Source organism: Rousettus aegyptiacus, unplaced genomic scaffold (assembly GCF_014176215.1).
Source record: "Rousettus aegyptiacus isolate mRouAeg1 unplaced genomic scaffold, mRouAeg1.p scaffold_m13_p_4, whole genome shotgun sequence".
NCBI lineage: Eukaryota > Metazoa > Chordata > Mammalia > Chiroptera > Pteropodidae > Rousettus > Rousettus aegyptiacus.
This window is the reverse complement of record NW_023416307.1, coordinates 14,160,649-14,179,330: the sequence shown is the minus strand read 5'-3', so window position 1 is coordinate 14,179,330 and position 18,682 is coordinate 14,160,649. Positions and strand designations below refer to the sequence as shown.

Genomic DNA, 18,682 nt, shown 5'->3' with positions numbered 1-18,682 from the left:
TGTGGAAAAGTTATCTAGCCATATTCAATATATTTTTCATTGGATAATAATCCATAGGGGGAAAAATAACAGAAAGGAAAACACCCTTATGATTTTCACGATTTTCACTTGTTTGCTTCTTTGACATTATCCCTTAACATCCCTGTGCATAGGATGGTATGTTTTATAATCCAGGAACAAGTAAAATGAGAAATTATATTCCTTGTATGAAGGTTGATTTCCAGCACAGACACTGAATTTACTAAACCCTCATTTCTCTGGAAAAAAGAGAAGACTAATCCTATACTAATATGGAGAATGTGTAACTTCCTATAGATTTCAACCTGGAAAAACAAATTATTCTGTTATCCTGCAGTAGATAGAGCACACAACTTTTTCTAGTCACCCATTGAGAAGAAAGAGTTTGGTAGGACAGAACTATAGTATAAAGGCTGAATTCGATGTCTCTCTGGACCCTTTATGAAAATTAATATCTCTAGCAATAAATCAGTAAGATTAAACCATGTATTTTGTAGAATAAAGACAGTTTACTAATATCAGAATGTGTATGGAAAAATAAATTATTCTGTGTGTGGAATATTTTATATTTGATTTGTATTATAGTGTCCATATAAATATATAATTTAGTAAGTGTTTTTTTTTTTATATATATTTCCATGAGGTTTTCACTGTTTTCTTTCTAATTTGGTGATAGCTGTGGGATCATAACTATCACTTACTGTTGACACATTAAATAAGTTTCCAGAGCAAAGAAGGACTAAACAAAAATTAGTAGCTTAAAATCAGTTGTAAATAAAGTACTCTAGGGAGTAGCAACAGTGCTCTAGCTTATGATTATTTTTCTTAATTGAACTTCTTACACTATGTAGAGGTTATATTCAGTTGTCATGGAAAAAGAAAAGGTAATTTTGAAAAGAGTATTAAAGGAATGAATGAGTAAAACTAAGTTTTTGTTGTTAAGAGAACTTATTTTCTAGATAATTATGTTTAGGTGTGCACATTGAAATTTGTTTCGAACCATCAGTTTAAACACATTGAAATTTGTTTAGAACCATCAGTTTAAACCATCAGTTGAAATATTTTTAAACACTGAATAGCTATAAAAACATTAGAGTCCTAAGCTATTTGGTAATTTTTCTTTGCTGCTTTTAAGATAAGTTTTATTCAACCTTGTATCAATACTATCAAATAGACTATTTGTTCTCTGAATGAATAAATGCAATGAATCAATGAATAAGTTAGTCTATGTTGTATAATTATAAATATTCCTATAACTAGATTAATAAACATAAGAAATAATGAATACAAAGGAGCAAAAACTTATACTGTGTAAATTTTTATGGCTTATGAGAACACAGAAGATCATAAATTGGAACATCAGATTTTTTCCCCTAAAGAAGTATGTGGATGATGGAAATTAAGTGGGACCCAGTTTACAGAGTTTTATGTGAAACACAGGCAATTCAAATTGATTATAATAAGAAAAAGATATTCAAATTTAAACTCTACTAAAAACTTAAACTTTTCATCTTTCCAAATCATGGTGGAAGATTTGTGTTGTGTATCTATGTTATACAGATTGCTAAATCATTTCTCTCCCATTCAGAGTAGCAAACAGAGCTTTAGAGAATTCTGGAGCCTTCTGTAAGGTCAAACATGCTACCAAGAAATCCAGGAATCAGGAACTGTCTCACATGGAAACATAAATTCATAAATCATAATACAGGGGATTCACAAGAACCTTAACATTCACCTAGCTGTATGAGCTTATCTCCTCTATCATTCTCTCTTTTAATAATATTCACTTTTTGTTTAAAATGATGTTGTCAGTATATTTCATAAAGCTTTGAGAGGAAAGTTTGTGTATTACTTATTTCTTATTATAAATATAAACAGTCAAGGAGCGCTTTATAAATAAAAAATACCAAGACCCCCTCCACTTTTCCTCTACTTTATCCAAATTATAACACTTTTTTTTTACCTATACACTGATATTATGTTTTTGGAAAAAAAATTGTTGAGTGTCCTTGACTGTCATATAGCCTTGCTATCTATTTTCTGATAAAAAGGATTGCTTAAGATAAACTACATCAAAGCAAAATGACCATTTTTCTTTCAGTAGCTGCCCTTCAACATTTAATTGGCTTATTAATAATAGCCCTATTCAGCAAATCATCTCATTAAGATACCTAGGGGAACATTTTTGCAACTAGATTATCTTAAATCATTCCCAAGGCATTTAAATTCTGTGAATTAGGCACTCTACAAATGCATAATTGAGATTTTGATGCCTAGGGGAGTATTTGGGAACACCCACTTTAATTTTTTTCTGTTCCCTGGGAATAGCAATTAGGGGATTAAAAAACCTCCTTGTCTAATGTTAAATGGAAAATGAAATTGATTTAAATTGGGGAAAATCCCTTTGGTTTTTTATGATATCAGTCCAACTATCTAAAATGATGGAGGGGCTTTTCATTTATCATGCTAAGAGCTTCAACAATTAAGAGTTAAATGATTGGTATTTCAGAAGAGAGACTGTCTGATTGTCTTGTGCTTGTCAGGAAGTTTAACCTCAAATGCTCGGTTCTCAGAAATAGTATTTTTGGAAAATTGTCTGAAGAACATGGAGACTATCCTTCCCTCTGAAGAATAAATTGTATCCTTGGGTAATCCAGATCTCAGCTGTTGGCTTATTATCTGACTCTTTCACCCACATCTCTGCTCAGATCCAAAGCAAAACTCAACTCTGGATTTCCACAAAAATAGTTACTGTCACCAATAACTTCATAGTTACATAGAACTTATTGAATTAGTAGAGTGACAGGGAGGCTACAGGGACAACTCTACTGCTTTGTGTAGCCCCTGTCTTATCTAGCTCTTCAGTCTCCTCACCTCCTCCATGTGGTACATATCCAGTATTTATATGCTACATGTATTTTATTGTGTCTATATACACATGTGTATATACACATATATGTATATATATTACATATCATATCATATATTTTGTCTAAATTTATTTTCAGATAGAGTTTTTTTTTAAGCTTTTTTTCTTTTGGTCAATATCTATGAAATGTTTTTACACTTACTTAAAACAAGAAACCCGCGGTATCTGTTTTTACATCTCCCAGTGGTTGTGCATCTTTCTGAGGTTTTCAATCATTGTGTTTATTTTTGGTTCTAAACTTCTGTGAAGGAATCACACTTTCTTTTCATTAACTAGTTTAGGATGAATGAAAAGTAGAATGGCACTGGAGCTTATTATTCCAGTAAGCATGACATCACTTCTTCTGAGCAAACCTTCCTGGCGCTTGGACTCATTGGGTCTCCCTGTTACACATACCCCAAGCACCCTCTGGTTTTTTTTAAAGCATTTGTGTTTTTCATCTGCGCTGGTTTGTAAACTCCAAGATGAGGATATTGCACAAATCTTATTTACTGTTGTGTTCATAGTTCTATAATAGTCTCACTACCCTAAAAGGGCTGAATGAATAATTGATGAAGAAACTGACGAAGAAAGAGCGTGTTAGAAAAATGGTGACTGGTACAGGTAGCCTAAGCGTTTCAAAAGTACATCTAGTTTCCTTTCTTAACTTTACTAGTCATTTAATGACTTAGACAAGTCACAAGCTCTCTGGCCCAAATGTTCTGTTTACCAACAGCTTTTTCAGTATACCTCATAACACCTTAAATTCTAGACAACAGTCTAGACTATAATAAATTAATATATTTCTAAGTTCCAAAAAAAAAGCAGAGGAAATCCCTATAACTTTAAGTATATGTGCAAAACCCATGGCTTCATTAGAATTGCTAATATCTTCAGTTTTAGATGAAATAACAAAAACAGTCCAAACAGGTTTTTTTTTTTTTTTTTTTGGTAATATAAGTCCTATGTAATCAAAAATAATTAAATAGGAAGAGAGAATAATAGCATGGTATCAAAGCTATAATCATCAGTTTAATGCAATAATGAATTTAACCTCTAGAATTTGATTTTAGAAAATAAATGGAGAAAACTTTGTTATTCTTTATTTATAGCCAAAATATTGGCTCGACACAAAGTAATATTGGGCTGAGCTCTGAGGTAAAAAAAAAAAAAAAAAAAAAAAAAAAATTAGTCTGTCTGTCTGTCTATTATCTATCTATCTGTCTCTCTATCTATTATCTATCTCATCTATCTATCTATCAATCATCTATCTCTATGACTAGGCTACAATTTGTTTATAATTACACCTCTGAGAAATTGAGCTTTGAAATTATAGTGAAAAAATATCGTCATAATAGAAAATGCTGCTGACAATTTAAATCTATAAAAAATATCCAAACTTTCTTTGCAAGACACTTTATTCCTGCCCAAATCTTAAACAATAGTACCTGACAATTATTTTAATAGATATTTAGACTTTTTCTATATATCATATTCCATTTTTACTGTTCACATAATTATTAATAATCAATGAAGTGGCCAAACAACAAACATATATGTGAATTTTTTTTAATATTAGTGAAAGTGAATTATCAAGCACTGAATCATCAGAGATTATTATAACCTAATCATTCTCTGACTAATATAAAAACATAACATTTTTTATAGAAAAGTCTTAGAAATGACTTCATTGACTTAGCAACTTCATTTATCCCTGCGGATGAAAAACAAAATTCTTTTTCAATATTAATAAAACCACCTGTTCCATCTCAAAATAATTTTTTTTAATCACAACTTTAGTGAATGGATAGTCACAAAATATATATATTCGTATTGCCTTTACAGAAAGATAAAGAAGACCAGTGGCTAGAGAAAAAAGTGCAGGGAAATAAAGACCACATTATTTTGGAGCATTTACAATGGACAATGGGGTACGAAGTTCAAATTACAGCTGCCAACAGATTGGGATATTCAGAACCGACAGTCTATGAGTTCAGCATGCCACCAAAGCCCAACATTATTAAAGGTAAGCAAAACTTGACACTCCCTGAGGCTGAAAATGAACATGATGTCATCTTTATAATCTCTCTGGATTGCACTTTAATATTCGAGACAAAATTTTATAGAAAAAAGTGTAAATTCTAGGTTCTAATCATGATTCTTATGACATGTCTTACTGAAATCTCAGTCTTCCTTGCCAAAGTGATGGGGAGAGAGGATGGGCAGAGGGCAAGAATGGAAGTTAAGAGTGACTTGAATATCAACATGAAAATCTTCTGTTGAGACCAGAAACTTTTCAGAGAAGACAACTTCTCTGACAAAGACATGGAGTTGGTCCTCAGTTTCTGGGAAGATGTGCCCCAAAATAATGAGGAGCCCATCTATGCCTGACTAAGCAAGTTGATTTTGGAAACATAAAATCAATGATACAGTGAGGCAGAAACAGCCACAGACACAGCCTCAGAAAGAACTGTAACTAGAGTTTTAAGGAGACTCGCAATGTTGCAGGACACTTTGAATCAGTGTTCACAGCACACCGGTAGGTTCTACCCTTGATAGGTAACAGTGTTTATGTCATTTTATGCTCATGCTATTATTAAAGTTCACAGCAAGGATATGAAAATATTTTTCAGGTTACATGCTACAGAGGTAAAGATGCAAGAATTTATTTTGATTCACAGTTATATTTAGCTGTTAGTGATTTGTCATATTGGACATATTTTAACATTTACTGTCCCTTTAAATATCATATTTAATATTTGATGATAAATTTTACATATATATGTATAAACATATATACTCTTGATAGATACATATATAGTGAATAATGAGAGCTGCATATTCATAAGTGTGGCTTATCATATTATAATAGAATATCGATATCGTTATAGAACATTTTTGAAACTAGAAAAAATAAAATTTGATAGTTCGGTCATGCTATTTAACTCTCTTGTAATTTCAAATTGATATTAATCTCATTATGATTTTGTTATATTGTACATCAGTTTTGCAAAATTGAAAGCAGCTTTACACAATTAATCTTTCTATTAAAAAGTAATTACAGTATAAAATCATACTGGTTATATGACTTAAAAGTAATTGCTATTATGTTTTTTTATTGCTAATATTAATTATTAAGTGCTTCCAATTATAATTTGAAGTAGAAAGGAGCATCTAGAAATACCATGGATATCTTATATTGTAATGGCATTTTTTAAAATGTACAAAAAGTTCTCCTTTCATTACTTCATTTTATTCTTAAATGGAGTTGAACAACAAAGAGTTGTCTTCATTTTGCAGATATAATTTTGAGAGTGTAAAGTATATGTCCAAGGTCAGAGCTACTTTAAGTCACATGATGAACCTAATCCCCTTACAAGATGGTATAGTTAAATAAGAATGGTTGAATGTACTATCGAGTTCATTGCCCCTATGAGTTTGAACATCAATAACTGCCTCTAAAATTATAACGTGTTATGTTTATAGTAATTATCCTCTGTGCAGACATCAAGAACATGATATAAATGTGATTCTTAATCTGAGTCAGGATCTTCAAAGGAGGATTATAACAGTGTACTTCATCTTTCTAAATCTTTAAGTTAGCTTCTATATTTGGAGGAAATAATTATTTTTATCAGGATAAAAATTAGTTTTATGAAGAAGAAGGCAACATTTTAATAACATTTCATAGGTAAAGCACAAACTGTAAAAAAAAAATAGATTTCAAGCAGGTTAGTTTATGTTATACTCCCAAAGTCCCTATATTTATAAGAAATTGTTAATGAAACCAACAAGTATAGACAAAAAGATAAATAAATGAAAAATAATATACGTAAAGGCACAAAAATAATGAAGGTATTCTATAATGCATTTACTGTAAAAGCATTTTTATTGTTTGTTTCAATTTTGGAAAGTGAGCTCCTGGGCAGTACCAACAAGGGAAATGGACAGAATTCTGGTTTATAGTTTCAGTTTTGCTCTTGTCACTTAATTTCTCTTGAAATGCATTTTCTCATCTCTAAGCTAGTTTCTTCTGATTTTGCAATGTTAAGGTTTATTCATTTACTTATTCCGGTTATTTATTGAGATCTTGCTGTGTAACAAGTAGTGAGATGAGTACAGGAATTATCTGTGAAAAATACAGAACTGGCCTCTCCCTTCAAGGACTTTACCATCTAGTAGGGAAGATAGGCTTTAAATAAGAGTCAGAATAGCCACTGAATAATTACAACTAAGAGATATGCTGGTGCAGTATGCTGCCATGAGGGGGGTTGGCAAGGGTACCTAACTTATATTGGTAAGTTGGAGGTTAGGGAAAGCTTCCCTTAGAAGGTAATTTTCCAAAAGAAACTTGTAGGGAACAAACCTTCCATAGAAAGTGTATTATATGGAAGAAATCTCTGAGAAGAGGAAGAAATTGATCTGCTTTAGACTAGAAAGATCATGTCTAGAAGAGAGCCTGGAGGTATGTGAACAAAGATGAGGGTACAGAGGGACCTGCAACCCAGACAATCCAGAGTCTTTTAAAAACCATGTAAATAATTTTAAAACAATTCCTAAACCTAGTAAGAATGCATCTGAAGAAGGGAAGTTATATTAATAGATAGACCTTGTAGACAGATTACTCCTACTCATCTGGGTACAAGCAAGACATGGGTAAATAGAAATGCTTGGAAAAAAAGTAAGAGAAGTAGGAAAAGAAAACAATGAATAAATTCCAGGCCCATTGTAGATGTAGACCCACCTGCTTGTGTAACAGATTGGGTTCAGTAGATATCGATGACTTTTGAGTGTCTTGCTTGAACAGCTGAACACATCATTGGCAGGCATCATTTCTCAGGGCAAAGAATTTTGGATTTGGAGAATGAGGATTAAATAAGATAAGTCTGGTATCCATGAAGTTTGGAAAGTCAAACAGTAGTTACATACGTGTGTATGGGGATGAAAAATCCATGTTTTGGAAACATATTATGACATTGTCAGCTTACCAGTGAATGGTGTTTGAAGCCTGGGTGAGGGTAAAACCACACAATGGCCAACGCCTAAGTTCTATGGAAAGGAGTTGATGTCTGCAGTACTAAGTTGTTTCCCCTGGTACTAAGAGGGTGACTGGCACAGCATAGAAGTTCAAGGAGAGTTTCTTGAGTTACTTAAGTGCAGAGGGTTAAGAACTTTGTTCTAAGAAACCATAATATTTTACAGGAAGAGGAAACCACCACCCCCTCTTCAGTACTGGAGAATAAGATGTAGAGTTGCTGGAAAATCGTGTGACTCTTATATCTTGGAAGTTAAGAGAGAGTCATGTCTTAAGAAGAAAAGGTTTAAGTTGCATTTGACACTTCAAATGCTGCTGAGAGGTCAATGGAACTTAATCGAAAGAGTTTTCGAAGTGTCCTTATTACATCCAGCTTTACTGAAGTGGTTGGGAGAGAAATGAAGGAGGAATGGGCTTTGGTTTGTGTGTGAGGTTGGCAGGTTTAGTCTTCAAGTTTATTTAAAACTTTCATAGCTTTGCTATGAAGGTGAGCAGAGAAAATAATAGTGTTCTAAGGACTTTTATGATGAAAAATGTTACAGTGTGTTTTACTGCAGATGCAACAGACAAAGCTGTCAAGGGGAAGTCAGACATACAGATGCACAGACAAAGCTATCTGAGAAGGTAGAAGATAGAATTCATCTCCGCTAAACTGTGTAGTTGATACAAAGCTAGAACAGCTTACTGGAAATGGTGGGGTGAGGGTGGGGGGTGGAGGGGAGGGAGGATAAGATACTTATTTTATCTATAAAAATAATACAAACTAATGTCTAATTTGCTGCGATTGAATCCACTGACTGCTAAGGTCTCATGGAAAGCCACATTCAAGATAAGCCATTATAATTCAAAAACTGTAGATTTCACTCTAAAAGATTTCTTGGGGCAACTTTAAAAGCTGTTATGAATGATGGTGAATTTGGGAGCCTTTAAACACTCAATATTCTATGGAATTAAAATTATGGATTGCAAAATAAGAAAAAAACTATATGCTTTTATCATACTCATATAGTTTATTTCATTTTTAAATAAATATGATCAATTCAAACTCATACCTGAAACATCATCTATAATAAACTAGCAGATATTGTCTTTTTTATTTAATTTAAGAATATACAGAGTTTAAAGTTAATTTAGTATTTTTTTGTTTCTTTTTGTTTTGTTTTATTTGTATAGCATGCACTGTAGACTATTCAAATAAAGTTTATGGACTTTTGAGTTAAAAACCCCATTACTTGTGTACATTCAAATATATTTAATTTTTTGTAAGCAATGGGCTAAATCTAGAGTACATTTATTTTTTTGGACTAAAGAACTATTTTTTAAAATATGCTCACCTTACTTTCATATATTCTAATGATAATCATGGCTTTTCTGTATATGTATCTCAGCGTATACTGTTTCTCCCCAATATATGATGCTGATTAAAAATGTACTTAGGGATTAATACTTTCTCATTCTCACTAAAGATGTGTTTATTTTGAAAGATATGTTTTGGATTTACATAGAAATACTGTTCAAATTTATGATATATTCCCTTTAGGAATATTCAAGCAGCATAATTCCAACTCATTTTAACTTAAAAACAATGATAATATTGTATAGTTATGACAAATTAATTCCTATACAATGATTTCAAAACTATCAATGGAACTAGAGGCTGGTAAAATGGCATTTATTGATTTGTTCTATAATTTTAAATGACTAAAAATACTGCTAGCTTGGTAGATTGCATATATGCTAATGTTTTAAAAAGTCCTTGGAAATAAATTTATTTTGGAAAACACTTTCCACCATTTCTTTTGACTTACAACATTTTAAAATTGTTTTAACAAAAGAAACACCTTACCATCTTTTGTTAATTGCTTATTTATTGTCTCTTGCTACTAGAAATTGAAGACATGTCTAATTTTAGCATTGGCTATCAATATAATTTGGTGACAAATAATTCCATCATACATTCTTAACATCCACTGGTAAAATAATTCTACTTTGTGAAACCAAGCATGTAAGATCTATCCGTGAGAGTTCTTCAAATTCAATAAGCTAACAAAGATATGATATAAATCACCACCAATAATAAGTTGCTAATATTTATCAGTTAATTTGTATTTTTCTGGGATTTTTTTATTATACTTTTAATAAAATATAATGTAAAAGTATTTTGATGACATTCATTCTTGTTCCAAGCAGCAATAGTATACCCTTTCATCTGTGAATAACACAACATGAACAGAAAACAACATTCAAGTGCATGGCTAATACTAAAATATTTTCTTAAGGTTAAATTTATGATATTTTTAGAATACAAATTAGAGAAATTCTAAAACTGTTGAAATTGAAATTCATTTATTTGTGGAAAACTTCATTTTAACTAGATAGGAAATCTCAGTCAAATCTAAATATAATTACTACATGCAAAACATTTCTTTGGTTTAGTATATAATGAAAAACTTAATCTATAAATTATTTTTATGATCTTTGGTTCTCAAAATTATTTTTAATGAGGTAAAATGACATAAGCCTAAAGTGAGCCTTTGGCCGGTTGAATCAATGCTCTTTGCTTCTATTATTTTTGTAAATTTGTATTGTGTGGATATGTAATTTTCCCATATATCTTGGTAGTTTATTCACTATTAAAAATATGACCACTTTTATTAAGTATATTTTCTAAGAAATCATTGTAGCCAAAAAAGAAAAAAGAAAAAAAGCCCATAAGCATTCCAGAATAGGATGAGCTCATGTTTGAAATAGCACTTTGAATTTACGAATAGCACAGTGAAATGACTGGTGACTCTTCTCTGATAAATTGTATATTCATTATAGAATAATTAAGTATGCCAAGTAAAGCAAGTCAGCCAGAGAAAGAAAAATACCATATGATCTCACTTATAGGTGGAATCTAAAGAATAAAACAAACAAACAAAACAGAAACAGACTCATAGATACAGAGAACAAACTGATAGGTGCCAGATGGGAGGGGTTTGGTGGGTGGATGAAATAAATGGAGGGATTAAGAAGTAGAAATCGGTAGTTACAAAATAATTCCAGGGATGTAAAGTGCTGCACAGAGAATATAGTCAATTATATTGTGATAACTCTGTATAGTGCCAGATGGGTGCAAGACTAATCAGGGGGATCACTTTGTAAATTATATAAATGTCTAACCACTATGTCGTACACCTGAAACTAATATAAAATAATATTGACCATCAACTCTAATTGAAAAAAAAAATGGTGTTCACATTTGGACAATCAATGATATAACCAATATATAAGTTATATGAAATAAATATTATTAATATTGAGCCTCAGCTGTGTTTTTAATATGTGGCAATTATTTAGAAATTATTTATAAAAGATTTTTACCATTCTTAAACTTGTGTCAAAATAATTGGTAGTGGCTTTGTGTAAATCTTGCATTAATTATTTTCTCTTTTTTTCTTTCCTACTGTCACTTTTTTTCTTTTCCTTTATTCTCATGTTTTTAACTGCTCTTTTTTCCTTAATTATTTTATCCTTATCCTATTTTCAAAACAATTTTCATTATGCAGATAAATGCTGTGAAGCGAATAAAGGTGAAAATGGAAGCCAGTCATGGCAGCTGAATGCTGCCGGGTTTTCTTTTATTATAGCCATAAGTTTGTCTTGCATGTTTTAATGTGATTGTTGTATCATAAGATGTTTCCTTTTACGCCCTGCAAATTTATAAAACTAATCTAAAATTATATTGAAAGATTTTCTAAGGCCCAACTAATCATGCATGTATATTCACTCATAAACAATTAGCCTGTTCTCCCTTCCCCGAATTGTCAACCTATAAGTGCATAATTTGTCAGAAAATCACTGAAAGTAATTGAATCAGTGTTGTTTCTTTCGAGTATCAGTTCACTGCATAACTTGCTTCATTCTAAAGTTTCCTTTAATTTCTAAAGTTGACCTTGTTCAATATCATGTCACTTTACTTGTAACTTAAGCATTTGCTACATCTAATCTTTCATATGATTATTTTGCAAATATAACTCAATATCCATGGCCATACATTGCATAATTAGTAATTTTATTATGTAGAATTGTGGATCTATTATATTGGTTTTAATTGTTATTATTTTAAATGTAAGTATCCAATTTAAAGAATATAATATCTCATGGTATTTACCATTTATATAAAAAATAGACCTGATAACTTTTATTATATTATATAATATATAAATGTACCCCTATTGTGGCTGCCTGTTTTCCTTTTATTGTTCTTAAATTTCATAAGGAATAAAAGTGAAACAGAGTTTCTTCTTTTAAATTCGAACATTAATGAAAAAATATCCAGCCTTTTTTTTTTTTAGTTAAATTATCTCTATGTAATTGCCCCACAGTAAATGATACATTTAATTTGAATATATTTAAAAAGTTGCATCTTGCTCACTAGACTTGGATTGTATTTTGAGTTCACGTCCAATATTAATGTTCTGATGACTGTATACTAATTTATTACATTTTCATGGATACCTAAGTGTCAATTACTTTGCAAGGATCAGAGAGAAGTAAGTATTATAGCTACAACTTTCAAGAAGATAAAATAAAGATGAGAAGGAGCTGTTATTAGATTCCATCTTTTAAAGGGAGCTGGGTTTGAGGGAGTAGCATGAGTAATGATTTTCGTTTTATTATTCACATTCATTGTTAAATGAAAAAATGGCACTTTGTGTTTTTCACTCCCAACTACATTCTAGCAAGTGATTCTTGCTACTATTCAGGACAATTTGGAAACAATCAGATTTACATATATTCCCAAGAGTGACCATACCTTACATGGTAAAATCAAATTATCAGATCTAGGCTTTGAGGCTCATTCATCAAAAATTATTTTGTTGTGTGAAAGTTTTCTCTGTTTCTCTAAAGAATACCTACCATATTCTATCATGTAAGATCTAAGACTAGACTTGCCTTTAGTATCGTGTTTAAATTATCTTTTCCAAACTCTTTGCTTTTTGCTGCTGTCCTTCTTTGTTCTAAAATAGCAACAGACCTGTAGAATATAGAAGTGATTAAGCACACTTCTGTTCCCCTCATTTCTCCCTTATTGAGACAAAGGGATTTGCATTATGAGTCTTTGATCTATTTATCAGTAATGTTTCAAAAATCACCACAACCAATGTTTTGTTTATTAAAGAATTGATTATAATTGTATAACATATTTCATGATGTCTGAGTTTGGATAAGACATGTAGATACGTTGATTACTAGTACATAGCAAGTGTTGGGAAAATAGAAGTTCCAATAACACTCCCAGGAACAATTTTTTCTCATTCATTATAACCACTGGACCTTTCTAATAAATTATAAATATTTCCACAAGAAAGTCATGTAGAAATTACTTTGACTTAGTATATGATTACAAAATACTTTTATGGAGAACATGGAATATGTCTTTAGTAAGATAACAGTTGATTTTTTTTTTGAAATTTTATATTCTATAATTTAAGATCACCAACAGTGATATGAAGAACACTCAAAGTCAGATATACATGACACCTAGACTGACATTATAACAGTTCAGAAAATAACTTAAAATAAAAATTCTATCTTAGCAGAATTTTAATGAGTTGTTCATTTAAAATCTAAGTATGAATCAAGTTGTTAATCTTGAAACTAATAAGCAATCTATCATTTGGCCAAATTTTATTCTTAGATGAATAGTTATTTTACAGCTCTGAGATATGCATAAATTCTTTAAAAATATTCTCAGACATCTTAAAATAATAGGCTCTGTGCTAAACAATATAGCTATCACATTTCAATAAATGAGACTGTAGAGATTGTAAAAAGAAAATTAGTAATATGTAAGTGTTTCTGAATTATCTTTTTTCTATCTGAGCTTTAATTTTGTTGTTTGCATTCATAAAATCTGACAATAATTTTTGTCTAATCGATATCTATCTGTAGGTCTAAATAAATGTGATTATTGATAAGAAGACTTAAAATTTAACTTATTTTAAATAGTTTTATCCAATGATTTTTTTCATCCAGTGGATTTTTAAATAAAAAACTGTCTGAAAATGTATAAATATGAATTTGTGTGTAAGGTGAGTTTTGTGTTAATCATTATTATATATAATCAGAAATATGTGCCTATGTCTATTGATGTGTATTTCATATCTTTAAATGTTAAATCATTTCAAAAGTTTTTTGACCATATTACACCAGTTACAAATCTAGGCTGCTTATTCATGATTACTGTTATCTGCATGTGGAATATCAGGATAAATTTTTTATGTAAACCTCGATATATCCTTTTACTCTTCCCTACTCTTTCCAAGTTTCCCCCCCCCCCTTCCATTTATCATTTGGTCTTACTGGTCTCGCTACTCAAATCCAAACTCAATAATTATTTTTCAGATAATTATAAGGTCCACCAGTACCATGATTCATATATATCCAGAAGATAGCAGTAAATTCTTCTTTCCTATGACATTTTTTCTTACATAGGATAATCTTAGGAAAATTGATGTTTTTGATCCTCTCCTAATACTATTTTTCACTGAGAATAAGTATATATTTTAAACTCTACAATTATATTCGTTTCAAAACCATTATTCAATGCACATATATCCATTCATACTGCTAGACATGGACAAGATTGAAATTTTTAATGGCTTACCTTATTTTTCTTAATGTCTCATCTTTTTCTTAACCTAAAATATCTCAAATGTTTAAAATTAATAAATGTATAAATATAAGAATTTAAACATTGGACTTACATTTTATATATATATGTATATATACATGACTTCAGTTATATATGTAAAACACATACATATACAAATAATTTCATTGCAAATAATTTTGACTTTTTACATATCCAGCAGTTCTTTTAAAATTAAAACCAAAATAAGCAAAATATCGCAGTAGTTTCCACTCTGGACAACTAGGTTTATGATTATTCATTTATATTCAACAAGATGTAGTGTGCACGAGAGAATTAAATCATGTACTTTTGGATCTCATTGAACTGCTCGATACGTGAAAAGTTTTTCTATTTATTAATATGGTATACCTACACAAATATTAAAATTACAAATGATTTTAGTGATTCAAGATGGATTTTTATATCACTAATACAATGTTTTGGTCTAGCTTTCAAGAAAAATTAGTTAATATTAGATACAATGTTTATAGTAGTTAATTAATAAATATTCATAGTCATGTAAAATTATCTGAAAATGTCAACCTCTGGTTTTGATTATATTAGCAGCATTAAGAACTAAATGATCTATTATGATACTAACTAAATTAAATATCATCTATAATTTTCTTTAGCTACATATTATGATTTTGCTTAAATAAAGATACAGGATCATTAAGGCCATACCTAATGTATCATTTTACTCATTTTATTACAGTTCAAATCTCTAGACATAATTTAATATCATTTAAATAACATTTGAATAAGTACAAAGTAAATAAGCTCTCTTATTTTGGTATGTTTTCTTTCATCTTCTCTTCTCATTTTTTTCTTTCTAACATTTCCTCCCTTCCCCTCCCTCCCTTTCTCCCTCTCAATATTTGGTCATGAATCAATAAGATGTATTTCTTATATTCCTTTTTTGTTAATCATGGGTAAGATTTAAAATCTCATCATTTGTGATATGTATACACATGCACACATATATACATGTATATATACATATAAATACGTATATACACATGTATATATGTTATAAAATCTTTACCAAAGCTAATGCATTGAATGAGTAGCACAAATTTATATATTTAAAATGAATAGAAATACAAATATTCTGCAAATAGCTCTTGAAATGATTTTAAAATAAATTGAAATGGGTAAAAAGTCAATTTCCGAATCAGCTATGTAATTAAAAAACAAAAAGTATTATTTAATCACTATTTATACATGATAGTTAACCTTAGAATTCAGAAGATATTAGAATAAATTTTAGGTCTTAACTAAAGAAAAAATCTCTTAACATCTCATTAACATGTTCTCTTTCAAATTACCATCTAAATTGGACTATTATTCTAGAGTTAACATTTTTAACTTTTAAATGTAAAATTGTAGTATTATCTCTTTTTATTATACTTAAGAACTTCATAAAACACATAAAAATTATAAAAGTATAGAAGGAGCATCTCAACTTTTATGTAAGGCAAAGGATTTGGTAAGTTTAAATATAATTGAATTCCTCTGAAATAAAACAGAGATGGCAGTTTAATATCAATGTTTCATTTTCCAAATACCTTTGATTTTGTTATCTAAGATTATGCACTCGATAAAGAGCTCTGGCAGTATCCTGACTTCTAAGGGTCTATTAACTATTTTCAAAGCTTAAAATAGTTGTTCCTGAATGTTTTGAAAGAGTAGAGTGTTCTATTACATCAGTTTTAGCTATTATTTAACAAAATCAAGATAAAAAAAAAGTAGCCAAGAAAAACACTTAACACATATTCAAGTGTTCTATTAGTAAATTTGAGATGATCTGAACCGTGATTGGTGTCCTCGTATCTTCATTGGGAGACTGTTATTTTACCTACTTTTCAAAGGCTTGTTTGTTCAAGTGGAAATAAATTTTATATTAAATGTGATCTAATCTAATGTTGGCTATATTAAGCCTCGGTGTATTGCTAAATTTCTTAATTTGTATATGTTCAAGTTACGTTCAGTAATTCTTTATCATTCCATTTTAAGTAATAAAAATATAAAGTTACTCATTGCAAATATTGCATAGTACTAAGAGGTAGCATCATTTTTAAAAGGTATACCATATTTTAAAAAGTTCTATGTGATTACTAAATGGTCACTATGAAATAAATCTAGCTAATCTTTTTTTCTAAAAAGCAAGCAAATAAAATTACTGTTTTAAATAACATCCACAATTCATGAACTTCTTTCAAGAATATTTTTATCTCACATCTTACGTTGATTTTATATATAACTTTTCTGTTATAAGTGAATATTTAATTATTTTAATCACATTTGTTTTCATCATAGCTTATTTCTTGAAAATAAAATGTATGTTATCAATGTATTGTCTTCAATATCATCTCTTATTTAAAACCCCCAACATAATATTCAGCACTATTTGTAATCCTATGCATGTGTTTCATAGTATATTAAATGTCATTTTATTTTCTGTATTTATGTGTCTCCATTGTTGTAATAAAGAAAACTGAGGAAAAGCTTTGTTATATGTGTTTTCTTTATTACTGGTACAAACCTTTTCTGTCCTTGTTGTGTGTTTCATTTCTAACGTGGTCAAATCCAATATTTCCAATGTAATAAACACATAATCATTGAGTGATTTCTCTTTTGGAAGAAATAATACATCACTAGCACTCATATTTAAATGTAATTTAGAAACAATATCAAATACTATTACTTTCATAGTAAACTAGATCTAGGATCTTCTTGGAGCCAAAATAATTATGGAAAATTAAAACACTTGTATATAGCTAATAGTTTTAATAATGTAAGAATTGTTGAGTAGTCTCTATTGCTAACATTTATAAAAACAGACATAAATACTTAGAGTGATTTTTCTCTAATTACTTTGGTTAATATATTACTAAGTCAAAACAATAATGATGTAATTCAGTTTGAGCACCATGAGAACAAAGTTACAGGCCAAGCCAGAGTCTGAAGCAAAAATTACTTTGGAAGTGTGCAAATAATAATAACAAAAATACAATACAAAGCACCTTTTGTTTTTTAACCTATACTGTGTCACATACTATGTGGAATGCGTTAACTGCGATAGTTTATTCACTCATAAAATTCCTTTAAAGTATCATTTTTTCCAAAATTTAGATGAGAATAGTGAGACCTAGAGAAGTGGTGTAATTTGCATAGTGAAGAGTCACAATTAGGAGCCCAGTCCAGTGTTCTTAATAGAACATTATATTACTTTTTTTGTTTTAGCACTGGACTTGGATTCAAATAATAATTTTTAAAATGTAAATGGCTCATTAGTTTTTTAAAATAAAAATACAATTTCTAGCTTACACATGAATATGAATCTCTTATACAAACACAGTCAAGTGTTGCACTGCCGATTAAAAATGAAATAGTGTAGAAATTACAAAAGAGAAAATGTTCACTATTAAGATTTGTATTATTTTAAGGCACACTTACATTCATATATTTGTTCACTTTTTTATTTATTATCTTATACATTTAGATGGTATATATATATATATATATATATATATACCATCTATTAAAACATATCTGTATACATTTCAAAATGAAAATTTTAATATGTATTTCATTACAATATGTAAATTTTTTTCAATTGATACAATAGTTTTAGTAAGTTTTGTTCATTGGGGGAGAGAGTTGTTTTTCTTTGTTGTTATTTTTTTTTTATTTTTTCTCGAAGCCCCATAACAATGAGATGATATCAAATGGGAAGTGTCTAGAATTGTTTAACATGTTTATAATGACTGTCACAATAACTTTATATTTATTGTTTTGATTCACTGTGAAGAAACTAAAGAAATTTGAGGAAATCTAATATTCTAATCAAACACCACTATTATATCAAGAAACTGAGGAACAGAGAAGCCAAGTATCTACTCATTGACATAATCAAGCAACTTGAAATCTTAGGTTGTTTTTATCCTTGTTTTACGAGATTACACTGAAACAAAGACGACACAACTAAATCTCTATATCTATATGGTCTTAGGTCTTTGACCTAGTTCCTTTTATT

General features: G+C 29.7%; 1 protein-coding gene across 2 annotated transcripts in view; it reads left to right on the top strand.

Annotated features, from left to right (window-relative positions):
- Positions 1 to 18,682, top strand: part of NCAM2 (neural cell adhesion molecule 2) — a 395,919-nt gene that overhangs the window by 357,563 nt on the left and 19,674 nt on the right. The window contains exons 15-16 of one of the 2 annotated variants that reach the window (XM_036218501.1): positions 4,772 to 4,952; positions 11,513 to 12,019. In XM_036218501.1, the coding sequence (XP_036074394.1) occupies positions 4,772 to 4,952; positions 11,513 to 11,619 (288 nt within the window). In that variant the 3' untranslated portion in view covers positions 11,620 to 12,019. Of the gene's footprint in view, positions 1 to 4,771; positions 4,953 to 11,512; positions 12,020 to 18,682 lie in introns of those variants that run through there. The other variant, XM_036218500.1, reaches the window with a different exon arrangement.